This window comes from Sphaerodactylus townsendi, linkage group LG03, assembly GCF_021028975.2.
Source record: "Sphaerodactylus townsendi isolate TG3544 linkage group LG03, MPM_Stown_v2.3, whole genome shotgun sequence".
NCBI lineage: Eukaryota > Metazoa > Chordata > Lepidosauria > Squamata > Sphaerodactylidae > Sphaerodactylus > Sphaerodactylus townsendi.
In genome coordinates this window covers 94,800,521-94,822,415 of record NC_059427.1, presented here as the reverse complement: position 1 = coordinate 94,822,415, position 21,895 = coordinate 94,800,521, and the positions used below count along the sequence as shown (strand labels likewise).

General features: G+C 41.3%; 1 protein-coding gene across 1 annotated transcript in view; it reads right to left on the bottom strand.

The window, feature by feature from the left end:
- Window positions 1-4,622: 4,622 nt before the first annotated feature.
- Window positions 4,623-21,895, bottom strand: part of STK32A (serine/threonine kinase 32A) — a 99,499-nt gene continuing 82,226 nt past the window's right edge. The window contains exons 11-14 of the mRNA XM_048491248.1: window positions 13,905-14,030; window positions 13,402-13,530; window positions 8,793-8,857; window positions 4,623-7,938 (exon numbers count right to left, since the gene is read on the bottom strand). Coding sequence (XP_048347205.1) covers window positions 7,845-7,938; window positions 8,793-8,857; window positions 13,402-13,530; window positions 13,905-14,030 — 414 coding nt within the window. The 3' untranslated portion in view covers window positions 4,623-7,844. The remainder of the gene's footprint in view (window positions 7,939-8,792; window positions 8,858-13,401; window positions 13,531-13,904; window positions 14,031-21,895) is intronic.

Genomic DNA, 21,895 nt, shown 5'->3' with positions numbered 1-21,895 from the left:
CTTGCACAAAGAGCCACAACTCCTGTTGGGGCATGGTCTTGCATCCCACGCCAGTTCAGCACAGCCTTAGTCTTTTGTGGAGAGCCTGAGATTTACACATTGGGGGGCGGGGGGTGCTGGCTGGATTCCAAGGGTGCTTGTGGCACGGTTTGCTCAAGAATGGAGCTTCTTTTTGTTGTACTTCCATTTTGCCACATGGTGGTGCCAAATTTCCAAAATACAGGGCCTTACACACCTGCGTTGTGATCTGAGATTAGAATTGGCTGCATTCTCAACATTTGTTTGGAAACCAAATAAAATACTTTCTCATCTCAAATAGATGATTGATCAACAGTAAAAAATATATTCTCAGCAGAAAGCTGGATAGTATGTGGTTCAAATGCTTTCTGGTTCTGATGAAAAAAAGCTGAAGCACATGAACTCGTATGTTTGTTTAGTCTATCTTTTTCCATAATAGATGCTTATGGCAGTTTATGCCAGCTGTCTCCCCTTCTCCATGTTTTCCTCACAGCAACAATTATGTGAGATAGATCAGGCTGACAGAGCAGCCCAAGGTCATGCAGCGAGTTTCCATGACAGAGTGGGAATCTGAACGTGGGTCTTCCTGACCCTCCGGCCAGAGTAGTATACCCAGCATGAGTAGACATTTCACATGTCTTCCAGGAACCTGATTAGTGTCTCTTCATTCCTGTGATTCCCTTAACAACATTTGTGCAGTCATTCCATCAACTAATCAGTAATTTACTTATTCAGATGATGAAAATCCAGATTGCTCTCTTCTATACCAGTTAGATGATCCAGTGCAAATCACCAGGCTTAATTTTATCATGCAGGTAGTAGTCCTTCCATAATTTACAAGTGCAGATGATTTTTTAAAAAACACATACCTTTATACTAGCCGTTGGTAGATAGCAGAGAAAATATCTTAGAGGAAGTACATCAGTCGTTTTGATGAAATATGGGTAATGGTGATGACAGTCCAGATCCAGACATCTTAAGTCTGATTCTTCAGAGTAAATATTTGGGTCTTTGAGCGCATTGGTCATGGCACCTTTCATGGCAGAACAAGATGCCATTGGCAAGGCCCAGTTGACAAGCCACGAGAAGCAACCTATGTCTCCTCTTCCCTATTACTTTTAGTCATACAGAATGTGTTATGCTGTGTTTTGATTTCCTCTGTCCTCACAAATAATGAAGTGGGGCAAGGTGAGGAAACATAAAAATGTTACATGGAGAACAGATGCAGCTTCTACCTCAATTAGAAGGTAAATACTACTACTGTGTTTCCCCGAAAATAAGACAGTGTCTTATATTAATTTTTGCTCCCAAAGATGCACTATGTCTTATTTTCAGAGGATGTCTTATTTTTCTGTGTTCTATTCGTCAAGCATGCTTCCAAACAAAAACTTTGCTACGTCTTACTTTCGGGGGATGCCTTATATTTCGCACTTCAGCAAAACCTCTACTACGTCTTATTTTCAGGGGATGTCTTATATTCGAGGAAACAGGGTACTTCCACGCCTTTCTCTTGATTTACTTGGAAATTAAAATAACTGGTGAATAGCTGTAATGTAGCTCATATTCTGAACTGAGGCACAAACTGTAGTTTAGAACTTGACATTCCAAAACAGAGCCATAGCTAGGGAAAATGGAGCCTGGAGCAAAATCTGAGTTTTGCGCCCCCCCCCCTCCCCAATATGGGCAGTGTCCCCACGACCAAACAACATTTTTTGCACCAGGTCATCTCAAAGGCACCATCACATTATAGAACATGCCCCAACACACAAATCTGAACACACCCAGGGCTCCCTAGTTCAAACAACATTGAAAGTGATGCTATTTTTTGAAGGGGGATATCCACCCTGAAACAGCATCACTTTTAATGTTGTTTAAACTAGAGAGCCCAGATTCTCCTTTTAAATCCACCTTAAAAGGGAGACTCTGGGCTCCTTAGTTTAAACAACATTGAAAGTGATGCTGTTTCAGGGTAGATTCCCCACCCACCCACCCGCATCATTTTCAATGTTGGTTATTGTGGGTTTTCTGGGCTGCGTGGCCATGGTCTGGTAGATCTTGTTCCTAATGTTTCACCTGCATCTGTGGCTGGTATCTTCAGAGGTGTATCACAGAGAGAAGTCTGTTATACGCTACCAGCCCACGGCCACACAGCCTGTAAAACCCACAACAACCAGTTGAATCTGGTTGTGAAAGCCTTCAACAATACTTTCAGTGTTTTTTTTAATCTAGGGGAGCTCCAGGATTCTCCGCTTTTACATCCACTCCAAAGGGGGGTGGATTTAAAGAGAAGAACCTTGGGGGAAATTTGAGGGTGCCTGTCGGGGGGAAGCTTTAAATGTTTCAAGCTAACAGTACTGAAAATAATTTTAGGCTATCTCTCAGGAGACTCCTCCTGATGAAATAACCACCCAGGTTGACTGAAGTTTGATGGGGGTTTTCAGGTCTGTGGTCCATAACACTCAAAAAGGATAGCTCCCATCTACTCTGCTATTAGTCATTCCCATTGGAAACAATGGGGAATGGGAGCACCCCTTCTGGGGGTCCATAAATTTGGATCCCCTGAACCAACCGTCACTAAACCTGGGTGGTATCAGCAGGAGACTATCCTTATGATACCACCTAGGTTTAGTGAAGTTTGGTTCAGAGGGTCCAAAGTTATGGACCCTCAAAATGGTAGCCCCATCTACTATTAGCTCCCATTGGAAACAATGGATAATGGGGTCACCCCCTTTGGAGGCCCATAACTTTGGACCACCTGACCCAAACTTCACCAAACTTGGCTAGTATCATCAGGAGAGTCACCTTACGATAGCCTGAAATTTTGGTGTCACTAACCTAAAAACTGCGTCCCCTGCAGGCCAAAAATGGAAACCACTAAAAAAAGTTACAAATGAACCTGCAATTTTTGCGCTCACCACAAGGGGGCACCCGGGGCACTTGTCCTCGGATGTCCCCATGGTAGCTACGCCTCTGTTCCAAAAGGATGTCCAGTTCTTGGAATCAAAAGAGATTCAAAAAGGCAAGGGTTGGAAACAGAACCTACAGTGAACTCGTTTCGCTTTTGGCCTTACATTAAGGAGTGCCTGATGGCATAGCTGTCCCTCAAGGAAACTGGAACTCCATTTTGAGGTAGATAAGAGAAAGAGATATTCTTAATTTTTCCACTTAAAGGTGATAACTTTGCAGCTGTGTCTCACCAACAGTCACATTTCAAGCTATATTTACATAAAGCACAACTGAATCACAGAAAACTAGTTAATTTCTTCTTTACAACCAGAGATTGTAATACTAGCACAAGACCAATTCATGTGCACTTTTATCAAAAGTGACTGTAGAAGTGAGATGCAAAGTTGTGTGTATGTAAAACAGCAATTGCAGATCAGCTAACATCCCTGCATGTGTTATTTTGCACACAGCTGTGCACAGTGTGTAGTAAAACACATCCTGTAGTATTCATTAACCTGCCATATATTTCTGATTGCTTTTGGTACTATTTCCCAGTTCCTGCAGCCTTGATGTATTAAGCATGACTAATGAATGTCCTGGCAATTTCCAGCTTTGAGTCCTAAGAGACAGCTAATACTCTTGCTTAATACTTCATAGGGATGAAAAATGGCAGCAGTATGTTTTCATTGTATCTAGGATGCTGTTGTGTCTGTGCACTTCGTAGTCGTAAGATGAACCACATTTTAATTGTTCAGATCACTTTGAGTGCTTAGAAATGGGGTTAGGGTAAAAATGTGGCCCTGCACAGAAGCCCACTTGATGAACTACAGTTACAGGTAAGTACAACCCTGTATATATTCCTGCTTGAGGTGCTGTCCCATTGTGAAAATTTGAATTACTTATCAATCAGATCTTAATTTCTAGCAAGACTATCAGGGTATGTAGTGCAGTGCAGAGAAAGCCTTCTCAATCCAGCCTCTACAACAAAATATCTCTTTAGTAGATTGCAGATTTCTTGCACTTTCTTCACTGACACTTCACAACACATTGCAGATTTCTTGCACTTGCTTCACTGGCATGAATGGATGCTATGTAAGAGCACATATTGTGTCCTACATTTATTTAGATATGTATACCCTGGTTGTCTCCCCAGTGTGAACTTTCCTTCATTTAATGCACAAGTAGTCTCCCTCCCTTTAAAAAAATCTGTTTCTTTTGATTATTATAACAAAAGCAGCTAGTCTTCTAAATGATTCCATATTTCTACCACTTCTCCACACTGGTAGGTGCTGGGCACCTGGAAAGCAGAGTCTCCCTGGGCAGTGGCTACAGTCCATACTGGATATAGATGTTGAATTGGTGCTGATAGAACCAAGACGGGCACAGTCAGCAGTAGAGGCTGGCAGAATAGTTGATCCATCCAACCAGATGCATCTGCCTTAAACCAACTAGGCACAGCTACCACTAGAAGTCAACTATTTCTTTTTATTCTATTTTATCATACCTATATCCTGCCCATTCCTGGCCAAGATTAAAACCATCAATAACATATAACGTTAAAAACAAATCTAACATTTAAAACCTAGCATTAATGATAGTGTCTGTATAATAAAGTCCCAGCCTAAGAAAAATCACTTTGGAATACAAATGAGACATGAAGCTTTCTATTCAAGTTTATTGTTCATTAAATGCAAAGTTCCTGTTGTGGAACATTGAGCCAATGTTCCCCACACCCCCACTCACACACACCATGCCAACTGATGGGAAAATACATTTTCCAGTATCCGACTGTAGTGTGATATTGCTGTAAATTACCCATTTTAATCCATAAGTAACAGATCTGTTGTGCTAACAAGTGTGGTGTGGAATTTAACTGCATGTCTGGGGAACCTACTTGATACCACTGGTGATACAAAAAGTACTTTGAATGGGTAGAGGTGGAGCACTTGACGCTTCCACTCAAATAGGGTAGCTCTCATGCAGCCTTTTAAAAAAGCAAACACTGGAAAATTTCTCCCCTGCCAGACACCACCCCCACCCCCACCCCCCGATACACACTTTCTTCCAATGATATGGCTTCCTAGAACAGGAAGGAACGTCTCTAGTAGCGCTATCCCTCTCACACATCACTCCAATGGCACTGAAGCAAAACCACTGCGTTTAGATAGTGCTTAGGCTTACAAGGTAGTATCTGATAAGTGTGATTGAAAATTGTGTTAAAGAATGTAAGTATTTTTCTTGATACAATAAAGCAGCAAATACCAATTTATTCACTTTGTTATAATATTTGTAAACTATGGACCTTCCTTGATTTTTCACTGATTGTTGGGCGGTAGCCAGATAAGAAACAATATGTGAATGTTTAGCTGTTCTGTCTAGATCTCTGCATTAACAGAGAACAGCCAGAGTTGTTACTGTCAGTGAAGTGTCCCTGCAATATTGTGGACAAAGTTTAGCACAGCTTGAAAAAAATCAATTCAGATAGTTATCTAGTATAGTGAATGTGTCAGGACTAAAGAAAGGCCATCTTTTGGATAGGAAGATACTGTCCTATAATGGAACTCTGGTGATATTCCTGCTTATAAGACTATAGCAGAGTCTCAGATAAAACATTTCTATAAAGCAGCACATTTTCTTGAGTGTAATTGTCACAACAGCTGTTGGTTGCACTCTCAAGGTTGTGGTTATCTTCTCAAAACCATTGCAGATGTTTTGGGGAGGGTTCTACAGAAATCTTGTCTGGCTTTGGAATGATTACCTCTCAAGAGGACTCAACTTGGACATGAGTTATTAAAACAGCAACAGAATGTTTACTTCAAACTAAACTGACAATTATTTTCTGCATAAATAAGAATGGGATGGGATGTAGTCAATGGGACAATCCCCATTACTGTAATATCCAAGACAACTATTCTTTTTCAGTGTCCAGTCAGGTGGTTTGTTTATTTTTTTAAAAAAGGGGTGGGTATCACCCTGTTCCTCCATTGCAGATATTTGTAGTGCATACAGATAAACTACATATTCCAGAAGTGAATACAAGAGAAGCCTGAGATTAATAGAATGCAGGTTTTGGCAGTAGAAGGTTTGCAGTGTGGCTATTAAAAAGTCTGGATTGCTTGCTAGGTTATACAGTGAACAATGACTCCTTGCCCTTCTACAAAATGGTGTCCAGCATCTTTTAATTAACATTAACAAAGAGTTTTAAAAGCCTGTGAAATGGGAGGGGCTTAACTCTCCCTTTGAAATCAGTAGGACTTTAAAATAATGCCTGCTAGTTTCTGAGAAGGTTCATTACATTGTATAAGATGCTCTTGAAAGTGAAAGGCCATTTGTTACCATTTAGATATTTACCCCATTTTGACTAGAATTACAAATGCCTTGTAAAAGAATCCATTTTTAGATTTTGGCTTTGTTTCTATGTCAGTAGTGTAAGAAGAGATTAAATGAGCTGGGAGGACGGGGCCATGATGAATTTTCAGTCTTAATGGCTACATACTATTATTTTCCTACAAGTAGTAATCTTAATAATGTGAGGCTTACCTCAAACTTCTGGCAGGTCCCAGAAAATCCGCATTTATATTGGCTCAAATAGCTAATGCTACAAAGCTTCATATAAAACTTAACAACGTGGAAAAATAAATAAGGTACCTCATAATCACAAACCACACAACATCAACCTTTAGCAGGTAATCTGAGTAAACAGCACTCTGGTTTTCCTAGTAGTCCCCCTTATTTAAAATGTTTATAAATCATCTTTCCTGTCCGATATAATGGCTGAAGTAGGCTACTGAACTTGCTGGTGTGCTCTATAAGCAAGTCTTAGGGATAGACCTTGGAGAGTTACATATTATCTAAAGTAAGTCACAATAAATCTGTTTGGCTTCAAGGTACCCAAACACCTCTGTTGTTCTTTGCTACTGCAGACTAATATGGCTTGGCTAATATGGCTCCCCCTTATTTAAAATGTTTTAAAATCATCTTTCCTGTCCAATATAATGGCTGAAGTAGGCTATTGAACTTGCTGGTGTGTTCTATAAGCAAGTCTTAGGGGTAGACCTTATAAAGTTACATATTATCTCAAGTAAGTCACAATAAATCTGTTTGGCTTCAAGATGCCCAAACACTTGTGTTGTTCTTTGCTACTGCAGACTAATATGGCTCAGCCACTATTCTGGAATTTGTTACACCCTGATCATTAGTTTGGTTTCTGACTCGCATTGCAGCTCTAAGGCCATACTCACATCCTCTGTCTGAAGTTGCACTAAATTAATCTATTTATAACATATATTGTCAATATTGAAAGAGACTATAACAAAAAAGCACTTCCCTTTGTATATTTTAAGGTGATGAATTGAATATAAGCTGTAGGACAGAGCAATTGCTATTACTAACAACATTTGATATTGCCACTGGAATCCATTGCACTGCATTTGAGCAATTGTGGTTCTAGCCCTTCGTTCTGAAACACCACTTAAAAAATGCCGCCATCTCATAAGCAAACCCTTAATAAAGGCCTTCTGTTTCCTATAAGCAGTTGGATATAACTGATGTCAATATTCCAATGTCTTGTCAAAAGAAAAAAATGTGAAATTGACCTTCCACCATTCTGCGTACTTGTTGGGGAAAACAAAACATTATTTGCTGTCTATAATCAAGTTTTTAAAAAATTATAAAATGAGACTCTGTGCCTTATCTACTGAGGCAAGATACTAGAGCTTAACTCCTTACGGCAGAAGGAGACACTCAGCTGCAGGTTTGGAAGGCTCAGAGCAAGACATCTGCCTTGACATGATAGCAGCATTTGATTTGAGCTCCATGAAACTGGTAAGGTACAAACCAAGACCTTCAAAGATATCACCAGAGCTGAAGCAAAATCAGTTTCACAAATTATTATTCTGGTCGTCTTCTTCCTGGTCATCTTTGGTTTGCGCCAGAGTCAGGTTCTCTTGCATTTCATTATGTTGTTTCCTCATCCTAAGAAAGAAAAGGAAGTGAAGTCCCTAATTATGCAACAGTGAGATCCAGCAACCTATGAGACGTCTGTTTGCTAACTGCATTATATGAAATTCTCAACTTCACTACTGGATACTTGAATCAAAGACAGGAAACTCCCCCCCCCCCAAAAAAAAAAAGGTGTTAAAAGAGAGTTACAACAAGCAAGGTGGGAGTGGGCAAAATGGTGGCTCGTCTTGTCTAGGGACACTTCGCAGCAGGGGAAATCCCTTTGGAACGGAAAGAAGTGGGGAAACCACACTGCGAAACTGGCAGCTGCAGGGCAGTACAGCATGTGTAATGAGCATGATGAGCCTCTGTATGCAGCACAATTATACTGCTGCTGGGACTGAAATTTGGTGAGGAAATTCCTGTCCCTAAAATGTTGCAGAATTATCTCAAAGCCGGGCTAAGACTACCCGTGCTAGAGGAATGAGCTGGCCACCTTTGCTCAAAAGTTCTGTTCATATAACATCTACCTGTTATTGCTAGAACTGAAAAGTCCTTTAGTTATATAGTTGGTTCCCTGAAGGGCACACAAGCCCACTTTTCAATGATGTATTTGCCATGTGAAAACTCTTCATAATTTGAATTCAGGACTGAAAACTTTGGTGAAGTTTTCTAGTATCGGCTTTAAAATTCATATAATTCAGCAGTGATCCAGTGAAAAGCTATGAACACTGCATAAGCTTGAGAGCTTTCCTACAAATCATGCCAACCTCATTTCTTATTTATCTGAGGAACAGTAATCGAACTTCATTATAACTAGCGAGTCTTACTGACATGGTATAGCACACTTGCCAAGACAAAGTCCTACTTTTCAGTTCATTACTCACTTTTCTCTGTTGAAAATGATGAAGTCCCTCTGGAGTGATTCCAGGTTTTTCTGAAGGTGGTAAGCCTATCATTATGGAAGAAAGAAAAAAATCAGATTATTAAAAACCTTCAGTACAGCATTTGTCCTTTCTCCTCCAGCACCAAATTCCTACTGATCTCTAAAGTTTAGTTGTACTGATGACAATGACTGGTCCTAGAATTCACTTGTGTCTCTAATAAGATGAGACAGGTATGGGGGTTGCTAGGATGCCAGCAGTGGTTTCTGGAGATATTACAGCATATAAAGATGGCAATCTCAGGAAATGTGGCAAAACCAGGCCATTCTAGTAAATCCTTTCTGGAAAATTGCTTGACTCTGGAATATCTTCACTTTGTCTCAATGCAAGGTAAATGCAGATAAATTACTATTATGTTTCCTCCTGAAAGAGCTGAAGGACATTGTGCCACACTTATATGGAGAAACAGAAGGATGATACAATTGTCATCTTTTGGCAGAATACAGATTTGTTTGTTTGTTTTATTCAATTTCTATCCTGCCCTAACCCCACAGGGCAGGATACAACATAAAGGGCTCAGGGCAGGTTACAACATAAAATTACAATAAATAGTAATTAAAACTTTCAAATATAAAGATACTAAATACAAACATAATACTATAATACTAAAACAATATTATGGCAGATGTTAAAACAGATGGCGATAACACACCCACACACACCAAGGCTGAAAGAAGATGACATTGTTTCATTTAATCCGGCTGGCTAGGTGGAAAAGGCCTGGTGGAACAGCCGCGTTTTACAAGCCCTGCAGAATTTAGATAACTCCCGCAGGGCCCGGACGTCGCTTGGCAGCTTGTTTCACCAGGCCGGGGCCAGGGCTGTGAAAGCCCTGGCTCTTGTTGAAATCAGCTGGATATGTCTCGGGCTGGGGGTTGTCAAGAGGTTCCTCTCAGATGACCAGAGGGGCCTTTGAAGGCAATACGGAGAGATGTGGTCTTGAAGATATATAGGTCCAATACCATTTAAGGCCTCAAAGGTTAACACCAGTAGTTTGAAAATGATCTGGAATTCGACCAGCAGCCAGTGCAGTTCTTCAAGGACCGGTGTTATATGGTCTCGTCTGACTGTACCAGTGAGCAGCCTAGCGGCTGCATTCAACACAAGTTTAAGTTTCCGGCTCAAAGACAAAGGTAGGCCAGCGCAGAGCAAGTTACAGTAATCAATTATCGAAGATTAATTAACAAGTATTTAGATTCAGATCACGACAAGCAGTTCCTTCCTAAATGATAGTCAGGATGCAGCTACAGCCTGAGTTGAATAGCCAAGGCTAGCCTAATCTCGTCAGATTTCAGAAGCTAAGCAGGGACGACCATAGCAAGTATCTGGATGGGAGACCTCCAAAGAATACCAGGGTTGCAAGGTGGAGGCAGGCAATGACAAACCACCTCTGATTGCTTCTTGCCTTGAAAACACCAGCAGGGGTTGCCATAAGTCACATGTTACTTGCTGGCTAAAAAAAAGTGCAGTCACATTTTCCCACATTATCCCAGACTAAGCATTTAGACCGCTTCATATGCGACAATGAGTGACATGCAAACCACTGTAACGTGGCTGCTGAACCAAAATGATTGCAAGAGCAAAGGAAGTGGCGGCGTTCCTTCCCCATATCAGCTTTCCTAGCTTCAGTCAGCAACATGTGAACCAGCCCCAAGAGGTGGCTGCAGTATGGCAGCCATGGACATTAGATATCACAGGCCCTTCAGTAAGTTCCACATTGACAGTCCTACCTGCAAAATATTTCTCAGAATAAGGTAAGGCTCAAAAATATGATCATTGGTATTTTGAACCTGAGAAAGAAGTGTGGAGAAGAAAGGTTGCAAAATAGGATGAGGAAATCTGTGGAAATTTTCTCTCTCAAGCATTTAACTATCTTTTGTCATTTACTTCCAATACTTTAATGCAGGGTGGGAGCCTCTCCGGGATAGGGGCCAGTCCTGATCATCTGTCATTGATGTGACTTACATTCAGTTCTTGGAATAAGACTACTAATCAAAAACCCTTAGGGTGTCAGGAACAAAAAATGTACTACATTAAAAAAAATCAATGCAGCATGTTAATGCAATAACTTTTAAAGTTCTGTGGACGGACAAATCAGCTCAGCAACAGCTCAATCATTTTAGGTCACTGAAAGTGGACGTTAGAAGTAAACCAGTCTCATAACAAGATGTCTTCCAAACAGGAGCCAAATATAACCTGACTTAAAAAGAAACCCGGTTCAAGGGCTAACTGAAAACATTATTGATGCTAATATGGGAGCTGCTTTCATTCCCTTCAGAGAGGCTAAAATCCACGAGGAACCCAGCCATTCAGGGTACCTTTATTCATTTACAGTTATTTATAGTCTGGCTTTCTCACTGAGACTTGAGACAGATTACACACTGAAAGTCAACAATTAGTGGGATTGGACAGCCAATAAGCAATATAGCTGCTCCAGTGTTGTTTGGCTATCACTTTATGGGCACAGAGCAAATTAACATGCTGTGCTATCTCACTAGGGTAGCATTTAGATACTGGTTCAAATACTCCAGAGTTTCTCATAACACATCAATTTTGTAAATACTGAAATCTCATGTTCTGTTTTTCTGTCTTTGTTCTTTAGAGCTACCATATTGCTTATCTCCCTTTCTGGGATCATCTGCGTCACTTTCTTTTTAAAGAATATGCTCTGGGAATAGCCAATGCAGTCTGTACCTCTACTTGTGGGTTGGTGTGTGAGACTGCATCTCATTTTTTAAAAAGTATTATTTGTACCCCGTGCAGAATCCCACAGGGATCATCACCTCCATCTAACTGGAGAAGGGTAAAAAAAATGAGCTCAAAGGAAAGTACTTGGATGGGTGCCATGGAAACAGCAAGAAGCGGGGCAGCACAAGTGTTTATTTCACTTCTCACTACATTTCTCAAAACATGGAGGACTCTGTGACGCAACAATACACTACTCAGAGTTTGTCCATAGTAGGAGAGAGGACTAAAACACTTGCTTTCTTGTTTAAGCTACATACACACACAAACCTAATGCCTAGAATAGGAGGTGTCATATCTAATGTAGATGATGAAAACAGAAAAGTGGTACCAAGTATGGAGAGAGAAAAATTACTTTGTAAATCAACCATAAAAACCCCATCCTGATGAGGACTGAAAATCTGCTGGGATGCAATGAATGGAATGTTGAGGGCATGTTGTTTAAAGGGGGGGGGGGAGAGAGAGAGAGAGAGAGAGAGAGAGAGAGAGAGAGAGAGAGAGGCCAACCTGCTGAAGTCACTGGGAATTTGGAGAATCTTGGAAGGAGAAATTTTAAAGAAAGATTTCCAAATTGCTACCCTTTTTGCAGGTTCTTGTAGGCTTAAGGCAATCCGGCCTTAACCAAACAGATCCCTAACCAACCACACAACTGGCCTGATGAGGATTAAATATGCTCTCCAGAAAGGGAAGAATGATGATAGTGCCACTTGGACAAAAAGGAGAAATTATCCTGAACAAACCCCTAAGAGTTTAGAGAATCCTGGGGGAAGAGATGCTGAAAAGTGGGGTTAGGAATTTCTAAATTAATTCTCCTACATGCACACCCAGTTCCTTGCAGACTCATTTTGTTATAAGCTATTAGTAATTCTTTAACTTCCTAATATCCAGGAGTGGACACACAATGTTATAGTCACCATACAACATTTCACACAAATTCCTTCTGTCATTCAACTAAGTAGATAAATGCCTGTCGTCCTGTATCTAAATCTGAACATGCCCCCCATGCAGTTCAATAGACCCAGAGAATAGAAACATGTTCAGATTGGGGGAATTCTTCTGCAGACCTGGAGGACCAACAGGAGAGGCGGTTTAAATCCCTCCAAAACAAGAGGGAAGATTGTGATCCCGCTGTGAGCAGGGGAGAGTCAAATGGAGCTACTGACTTGACCACTGTCAATACCATGCCTCTCCTCTGTAGGCAGAGTGGAAGGTACTGCTGCTGCTGCTCGCAACACTACTAGCCCTGACTCTGCTGCAGACAAAGGAGGAGTGGGACCCACCCTGTCCACTGCCACCCGCTGCTGAGGTGGCACTGCTGGAGGCAGGTGGGGGAGGCAGACCAGGAGTTACTATCCACCCACATCACTGGTAAGACGGCCAATGCCACTCCCACAACTGCAGGCAGGCCATAGGAATAGGACTCACCACCAAACCCCATTGCATGGGCCAGGTAGGCTGAGGAGAGGGCAGAAGGAGTGCTGCAGGTGGGCAAGCTGGCTGGCAAGTGGTTGGCCAGAGGGAAAACAGAGGGGGGAAAGATGAGATTTACCCCACACACGGGTATTTTGTGGGTCTCTGCTCGTCTTGCCAATTTGCCTACCCTTCTGGAGAACTGCCATGAAGGCAAGGCATTTACACCTGATTAAGCAGTCTGACAATCTCTATTCAAATTAATATCTCAAGATGACTACTAATGAAGCTGAAAGATGTTAAGATGTTGGCATCTGTAACTGGCAAGAAGTAATTAGTATGTGCAAAAGGGGTTTTTCTTGACTGGAAGACTAAAAACAACGGGAAACTGTCTCACCTCCATGGAATCATCTTTACTGCTTTCCTTCTCCTTCTTGGCCAAGCGTTTCTTTTTCTTATGAAGTGGCTTCGATTCCAGGATCATTTCTTCAAGTTCAAAAGTTGGGTCACAGTTCAACTTGCCTTTCTATTGAAGGGTAGAGAGACAATTCTAAACATAGCCTAAACATAGGTAGGCTAACAGTGTGGTTCATGCCCCTAACCTTGCAATGAACCCTTCCCTAAAATTAGCTAACATGAGTGAGTACTCAATCTTTCTAAGATGGCAATTTTTTTTATTTAGAAGTCAGGAGTTTATATACCCTGTAAACTCTATTTCTACTATGATACAGAATTCCCACCAATATATCCTAAACAGCATTCATGGCTTTCTATACCAAAAGGTTCTACAGATGTTCATCATCATCATCACCATCATCATCACCATCACCAGCACCACCAGCACCACCAGCACTATTTATGGCTTCTGACATTAAAACAGCAGCAACATAATAGTCTTACGGTAGGAATAAATCCAGGCATTATTCTCTTTTGCAAAACTGCATCCCAGTTGATATCAGCCAAGTAAGAAATTTCTTGGATGTCACTCAGCTGAGAAAACCGTTCATCTGGATTTACCTGCATCAACTAGAAAGGAAAATTAAACATGATCAATAAACATGGTTAAAATGGGGGGGGGGGGGTGTTGTGTCAAAAATGGAGCAGATGTTTACCGTAATTAGAAAATTGGATAGGATATATACAGAGCTTTGGATGATCTATCCCCCGGTCCAATTTAAAATACGTTGTGACTAATTCCCATTGAAAGGAATGAAACATTACTAACTTGCTCCATTGGTATGAATGGGACTGACAGTGCAACCCTGTGCAAAGTTACTCCAATCTATGTCCACTAAAATGAAGTAATTTAGACTGGAGTAACTCTGCATAAGATGGCACTATTAGTTGTGACTAATCAGAAGAAGAAGAGTTTGGATTTCTACTCCATCCTTCTTTCCTGAAGGGAAACTCAAGGTGGTTTACCAGTTCCTTTCCTTTCCTCTCCCCACAACAGCCACCTTGTTGAGGTAGGTGGGGCTGAGAGAGTTCCAAAGAACTGTGACTAGCCCAAGGTCACCCAGCAGGAATGTTATGTAGGAGTACGGAAATACATCAGGTTCACCAGATAAGCCTCTGCCACTCAGATGGAAGAATAGGGAATCAAACCCAGATCTCCAGAATCAAATCAACTTGCTCTTAAACCACTACACCATGCGGGCTGGGTTGGGGCCTATGTAAGTGCAACTTGCAAGAAATCTAATTTTATATTGTCTTTGTTTTTTAAAAAAGGGTTTTCCAAGAACATAAAAAGTAGTTATCCAACTTTTCTGTAAAATATTGTATAACAGTGCTACCTAACACATCTCTAGTTAAATTATAGAGACAGAAACAAAATCTGATGAAACATGCTGGGTGGTAACCATAACTAATTGAGGACCTATATTGTATTTCATAGCTCCTTCTGCTCTCCATATCATGTTACAATTTTCTGTTAGTGCTGTGACAGAAGTGGATGGCAAGTAGTTATGGCCATTAAAAAGCTACTGTGCATATTTTGCATTGTAAACTCATTCATGAACCTACTGGGTAGGTAAATACATTCTGCTTCTTCTACATACATGATGAGGTTATTGTAAGGTTAAATGACAGTGAAAGTATAAAAAACACTTTATACATTAGAACATTAAGCAATATTAATAAACAAGTACCATGGAGGACCTCAAATTACTACATAATGCTACCTTAGTTTGAGTGAAGTCTGTGGAAAAGCACAGATGATGTATCTAGTGGTAACTGTATTCAACCACTGACTCTGAGCATTTTCCTTCAGAAAGCAACAGAGACAATTATTTGTCCATTAAGTTAAAAACAAACAGAAAAAAATACACATTGTTCTGGGAATCAAGGATTTCCTACATTTTAGCTAGACTTGATAAGTTTTTTTCATGTTTTTCATGATGTTGTCCTCTATTAGAACACAGACCGGCAACAGCCAGTTCTTTCTACATGCAAATAATCTGCTTTAAAAAACCCCAGTATTTCCTGGACCGAACTGTAGTTATGGGCAGGAGCAATTCCTTGCATCTGAAGGGGGGAAAATAGTGTAATCGCAGGACTTTGGTGACATGTTAAATCTGTTACGCTTTTCACTTGTTTATGACCACAAGGGGGAACAATCAGTATAACAGAAGAGAATCACCTGCCTTTTAGACAGAAGGGAGAGAATTGTTGGACATGTCTGCAAATACATGGAGATTTTTAAACGGTTATTAAAGGTATTATGTTATTCCTATCCAGTGTTATTCATGCCTATTTTTTATAAAACAGAAGAGAATCGCCCACAGTTCAGCCTGCCTTTTAGGGAAGGGGCAGGTGATTGGCAGATATGTGTCTATAAATATGTGGATTTTTTTTTTTAAAAAAAGGTTTTTCTAAAATTGAATCCTGGGGGGTCATATGAAAACAGGTGGGGGGGGGGTGCTTCAATACACAACAGATATGAAAAGGAAATCATGGAGAGAAAACAGTACCCTGGGATGTCTTGAATCTCTCCACAAGGGCAATTTCACACAGAATTGCAAAATCAATCTGGTATAGAGGGTCTGTAACTTGCCCTTTCTATACTCTTTCCCACCAAAAGATCTAAGTAGAATTGTCCCTTCATCAACCACGGAACTAGGAAGGCATTAGGACCTAAGAGGAGCATTTTAAAACAAAGATGATCCAGCACATGGATGAACTTAGATTATTTGGCGGAAAAGAGTATAGACAAGATAAATGAGAGATGGTGATGGAACGTCTTCCTGAATGACACATGTGACCTAGACCGCTTTCATTTGAGTTCCAGACCTAGCAATGGGACAGAGATGGCATTGAGAGCTTTGGATGATGATTTTTTAGTTAATAAGTAATAAGCTTTTAATTCGTCTCTGATGTTTTGGCAGTTTTTTCCTCCTTTCCTATATACTACATTGTTTACTAGATGTATTATACTGTCTGTACTAAACTCGAGTTTATTGAAATATTGATAATTGTGAAATCCAGCTTATGTGAGTGATATATTACAGATTTCATCATTCTTTCATTTGTATAGTCCCATATCATTCCTGGAGCGGGGAAACTGTGTGGAACTGTCTGAAGAACTTTTCAAGAGAAATCAGTTATAGCAGTATAGTCTCAAAAAGCTTTGGGCACAAGTTTTTGATAATGAAAAGTACTCTACCAAGTTTTTTTCCCCTTAAGCCAGTGTAAGTGAATTTCTATTCCACTTGCTTTGTTCCACAGGCAAGCTAGTCCAAAAAATGCTACTGGCATTCCACAGGCATGCTACTGCCAATGACATAAGACAATGACATTTCAGCTTTCTTTCTCTTTCACATGCAACATATAGAACCACATTCCCTTCCTTATTAATGACTTTTCTACTCAATGCTTATTTGGCTGAAAATTGGAAAGCACTCTATTTTAGCAGTAATTTAATGAGCTCCTTATTAAAAGTTGAGCCAAATCATTCTATTGGTACTTTCTGAAGTAGAACAAATCATCCAAAGTCCCCTGCTGTGAGAGATTGCTTACAAAAACTATTTTGCAGAAGTAACTCTTTTATTATTCTGCTAATATCCGTTTAATGCAAAGAATATCCCATTGAAATGTAATGATTAAAGTAACGCATGACTACAAAAGAATTATTTTTCTAAAGCTGCAGATCATTCAGGGAAATAAAAACCGAGAAGAGTTAAAGAATAAAGAACATGGAAATATCCCACTACAAGCCAAAAAGCATAGTAGTGCCTGATCATGTAATTAGCAATCATCATCCCAATAAAAGGACTTCATATTGGGTGTGTATGTACATGCCCAAGTGGACTTTAGTATGTGAATCTGTGTGTTCTGCAGTTCTTTTAGTACAGTATTTTGAATGCTGGAAAGGGCAAGTCAAACTTTTCTACAATATGCGGCATACATTACTTTTAAATGGATGAAAGATGTGTGTGGCGAGGTTGTTTAATAGGTCTAATAAAAATATTGTTTTTTAGAATTTGCACATAATTAGCAGAGATTTGGCTTTATATAATACAACATTGCTTTTTCTCTGTGCAGAATCTGACAATGATTATAATTGGATTCTGTTATTTAGTTCAACATTTGGTGCCAAGTTTTGCAAACAAGACAAGAAACAGCTCCTTAAATGTAACATATTTAATATAATGGCTTGGCACGTTGTTTTAGTGTCAAGGGTTACAAGGAGTATGTGTGCGTCATTAATTTCAGGTGCCAAAGATATACAGTCAGCACCTGAACGTTATATAAGTAAGCTGCTAATGCCAGATACAATTACTCTCTGCTCTAATATATCCTGGCTCTGATCCAGGTAGAACTGCACATAGCCAGTCACATGTAACAGCAGTTCCAGATGTAGAGACTGAAGCCATCTGTATCAAAAGATACAATCCAGTCAGTTCAGTAGGGCTTAGCATGATTAGCATCATGATTCAAATGCAAACCCCAACATGTATCTGCATCCACACTCAATGCAGATTTGGATGCCTACTTCTAAGCACAGGTCTCTCTTTTTGGACAGGTATGCCAAGATTCATTTAAAGCCTCCAAGAGTACAAATAGTGACTCAAGCTGCACTGTCATTTGGACAGCAGCAGAGTAGATTCAGATACATATAACCAATAAAATACAAAAATTAAAAGACAAAGTACAAAGCAAAATCAAGATAATTTATGACAGGGCATAAAAACCTGGCCGTTTGCTCTAGAGCATCCCTGGATTCGTTGTTTAACAGATAAACAGTCTTCTGCTGGTCTGTCCAGCACTCTAAGCCCATCAATAAGGTTGAGAGGAACTTTGTTCTGGCAATAATACAGGACATGGTGTACAGTTTCTGCAGTTTTCAACGTGCAGATGCAAAAACACTCGCTTTGGGGTGTTTTGGAGCCTCTTCCATCCCTCAAAGCGGAAGGAAACATATTGCATCTGGCCCTAGTGATGGTGCCTCCAAGAGTAAATATGGGCAATTTTCACACGTGAAGCTTTCCCCAGACTTACCTAGGGTTGCATTTGCAGCCTGGGGCCAGAAGTGAGGAAGGGGCACTGGGTCAGCTCTGCATTGGTGGCATGGCTCCTTGCTCTTTTGGGGGCAAGGGAGGGAAGTGTTGGGTGGCCTGATGAAAAAAGTCACCATCTGGGTCTGCCTCAACCCCCTGACCTCCTTACTTATCTGGGTAGCCACTTGTGTCTTGCCCTCTCTGCGCTCAAGCTCTCCCTCCCACCCACCCTCTGCGTTTGGATCATTACAGGTGGAGTTTTGAATTATCCTTTGTTGCTCTTAGGCAGATCATCAGGAGGGCAGGAAGGGATGAGCCAGTGCTTGGCTCTTGCAGTCCTCGCTTACACGTCCAGGTTATTGCTGATCACCACTGTGGAGCCAGGAAGAAATTGTTCTCCAAGTCAGATTGGCCAGGGATCCTGGAGGTTTTGTACCTTCTTCTGGGCATAAAGCAAGTGGAGGGAGTGACAAGTGGGAGGGGATGTAGTTGTAAATTCCATACACTGTATAGTGGGTGGAACTAGATGACCCTTGAGGTCCCTGCTACTTCCATGTTTCTATACTCTACATATTTGTCACAGCCTAGTTAGTGGTTTAGGCATTGTGATGAATCTATTTAGAAGGATTTGGTTCCTGTGAGCCTGCCTCCACTATTTTGGGGACTCTCTTTAAGGGATCTTAGGAATGGAGCCAATCAGCAGCTGCATGGAAGCTGATGGCAGGAGAACTGCACAGTATCTTGTGCTCCTGTGGGATCCTTGGGCTTGCCACTCCAGGGCAGGTGAGCTGGTGGGGGTGGGGATATCACAGTTTCCTCCACAGCCGGTGGACTGGGGAGAATGAGGCTGTATTAGGCAGCAGAAGGGTCACCCAATGTTGGTTCCATCCCCATGCTGCGCCAATGCTCCTGTAACTGTTTTCAATAAAGCTGTGGCCTATTCCCCGACTCCTGCTCCCAAATCTGGTGTGTGTGTGTTTCCCTTCCCCCTCAACTTACTCCCCACATTGCCCTCGGGCCCTCAGTCCACCTGTAATGCAAATATAAAGCGTACACTGGCTGCAGTGAATATTTGATTTCTCTTCTCTGTTCTGCCCTGAACCAACAACAACTACACACTGCAGCTTTTTTACTTCATAAACAGAAACGTCTGACCTGGTGCAGTGGCCTTATGAAATTCACAAGACACAGGACAAAGCCTGACATCCCCACTGGTCTCATCTATCATCCGTACTGGCCCCAAAACCTACACAGTGGGGCCAAAGCAGAAATTAAAGTGTTACCATTAATTTAAAAAGTCAAATACGACCCTTCAGAATGGCATATCGTACAATTAAAAGAACAAGAGGGAAAACCTAAAGGACTGGCAGGAAGCATCTCATTTCCCCTGCATTTGCCTCCCCCACTAGTTCCTCTTTCCCTTGGCTGGAAGCCCTCATGGCCTCTCCCCCTTTTCTCCTTGCCACACACCAGCTAACCTACAGTTATCTGCTTCCTGTTTTTCAACTTTTTCTCATTCCATCTCCCTGGCAGCCTCTCCCTAAGAAAAGTCTGACTGAGTTGTGCAGTGTCTCCCAGAACTGGGCCTGGCCTAGTTGCACAGTTGCTGGGGTTGGGCTCGATCCAGAACAATTGCGTGGTGGCCACTGGGCTATGCACAGTTGTATGGTGGTTGCTGGGTGGGTAGGTCATGAGTCTCCAGTGGTGAGTTGTTCTCTGTCAGGGAAAGGGGCCAGGACCTGTCTCATAGCCGTTTTGGCTTCCCAGCCCACCTCATATCCACCCTCAACTTAGTGTTCAAAAAACCAAAACTTGGAAGGCTTAGTAATAGTATTGTGGTTGCCTATTAACTTCTAAAATGACAACTGAAAACACAGTGGCATCTAAGGCATTATTTTTATTAGGACAGGTTTAATAATCCATATGGTATTTTTTGTTTTGTTTGAAATTTCAGATTTTTTTCTGCAAACTTAGAACTTATTTCACGTTTGTACAGAAATTCTAAATTCCTATCTATCCTTACCCCCATTTGGTGGATCTATTAATCCACACTTTATGACCCAGTTTGGAATAAGATTAAAGTGACATAGAAAAATAACAGAAATCTACCTAAATATTACATTTGTTCTGGCCAGTTGAGGTTTAAGCAATACAGTCTATTTACCAGTAAACTGGATTGCCCTTACCTGTAACTGTTCATCAAGTGGCCTTCTGTGCGGGCACACTATGTGCATGACAGCCACGGAGAATTCTCTCAAAATTTCTAGCTCTTTCTAAAGATGGCAGGAGTGTTCCTGCTCCTCTCTGGTGCACCACAGCATTTTCCTGCCCAAACAAGCACATGACGGAGGTGGGGACAGTGCTTGTCTTTCAGTCCTCTCTCTGCTACCATGGAGAAGGACCCACACATTCGAGGATCCTACAGCGGGGAGAGGAGGGAGGGATGTGTACCTCCCCAGAAGACCACAATGAACAACAGTTGTGGGTAAGTGCAACCCTGTTTTCATTTTTGTGGCTTCTGTGGAGTCCCACATGGAGAGTAGCAAGCTCACTTACCACAAGAGGTGGAGTGGGATCCTCAGTGGAACAATGACTGCAGCACTGCTTTCCCCACAGCTGCATCATTCCTACAGCCTACCCTACATCAATGGCATAATCATAATAGTTGAGGCTGATGACCACTTGAGGTCTAAGGCATAGGTGTCAAACTTGCGGCCCTCCAGATGTTATGAAGTACAGTTCCCATCATCCCCTGCGAGCATGATGCTGGCAGGGGGTGATGGGAACTGTAGTCCATAACATCTGGAGGGCTGCGAGTTTGACACCTGTGGTCTAAGGCAACCCTGCAGATGCTGCTCAATGACATGTTAGCCTAAAATGCTGCTGAATAAGTCAGAGTGAGCCTTGACTGGAAAGGGACAATGTGCCCTGGACAATGTGTTGAATGATCATGACCATGAAACCGATTGGGAGGATGGAGTTCATCCCTTCTCTCTGCCACTCTGTCCTTGCATTCTTCAGCTTTCATTAAACTATGTCCTCGATCACTGCCAATTATTCCCATTTCCAAAATAGACTGAAAAAGTAGTTCTGTAAAGATTTTGGTCAACATCTGGTCCTCCAAGCAATTTTGAAGAAATGATCAGACCCTTCAAAATTGCTTCTCATTCCAGTCTTTCCTGTTGCTCTAATGAGGAATGCCTTTTGGCATATTATCTGAGAATTCTGATGCTGATGAAAGTATCCTTGTTGGCAACCTGACAGAGCACTATCACCACATAAAAATGTGTGAACAGCTGTTATGAATAAATGGTGTCAAGTGAACATCTCTATAGAGATTTCACTACCACTTTACCACAGAGTAAATGTGATGCCTGGAAGCTCCAACAGTGGAAA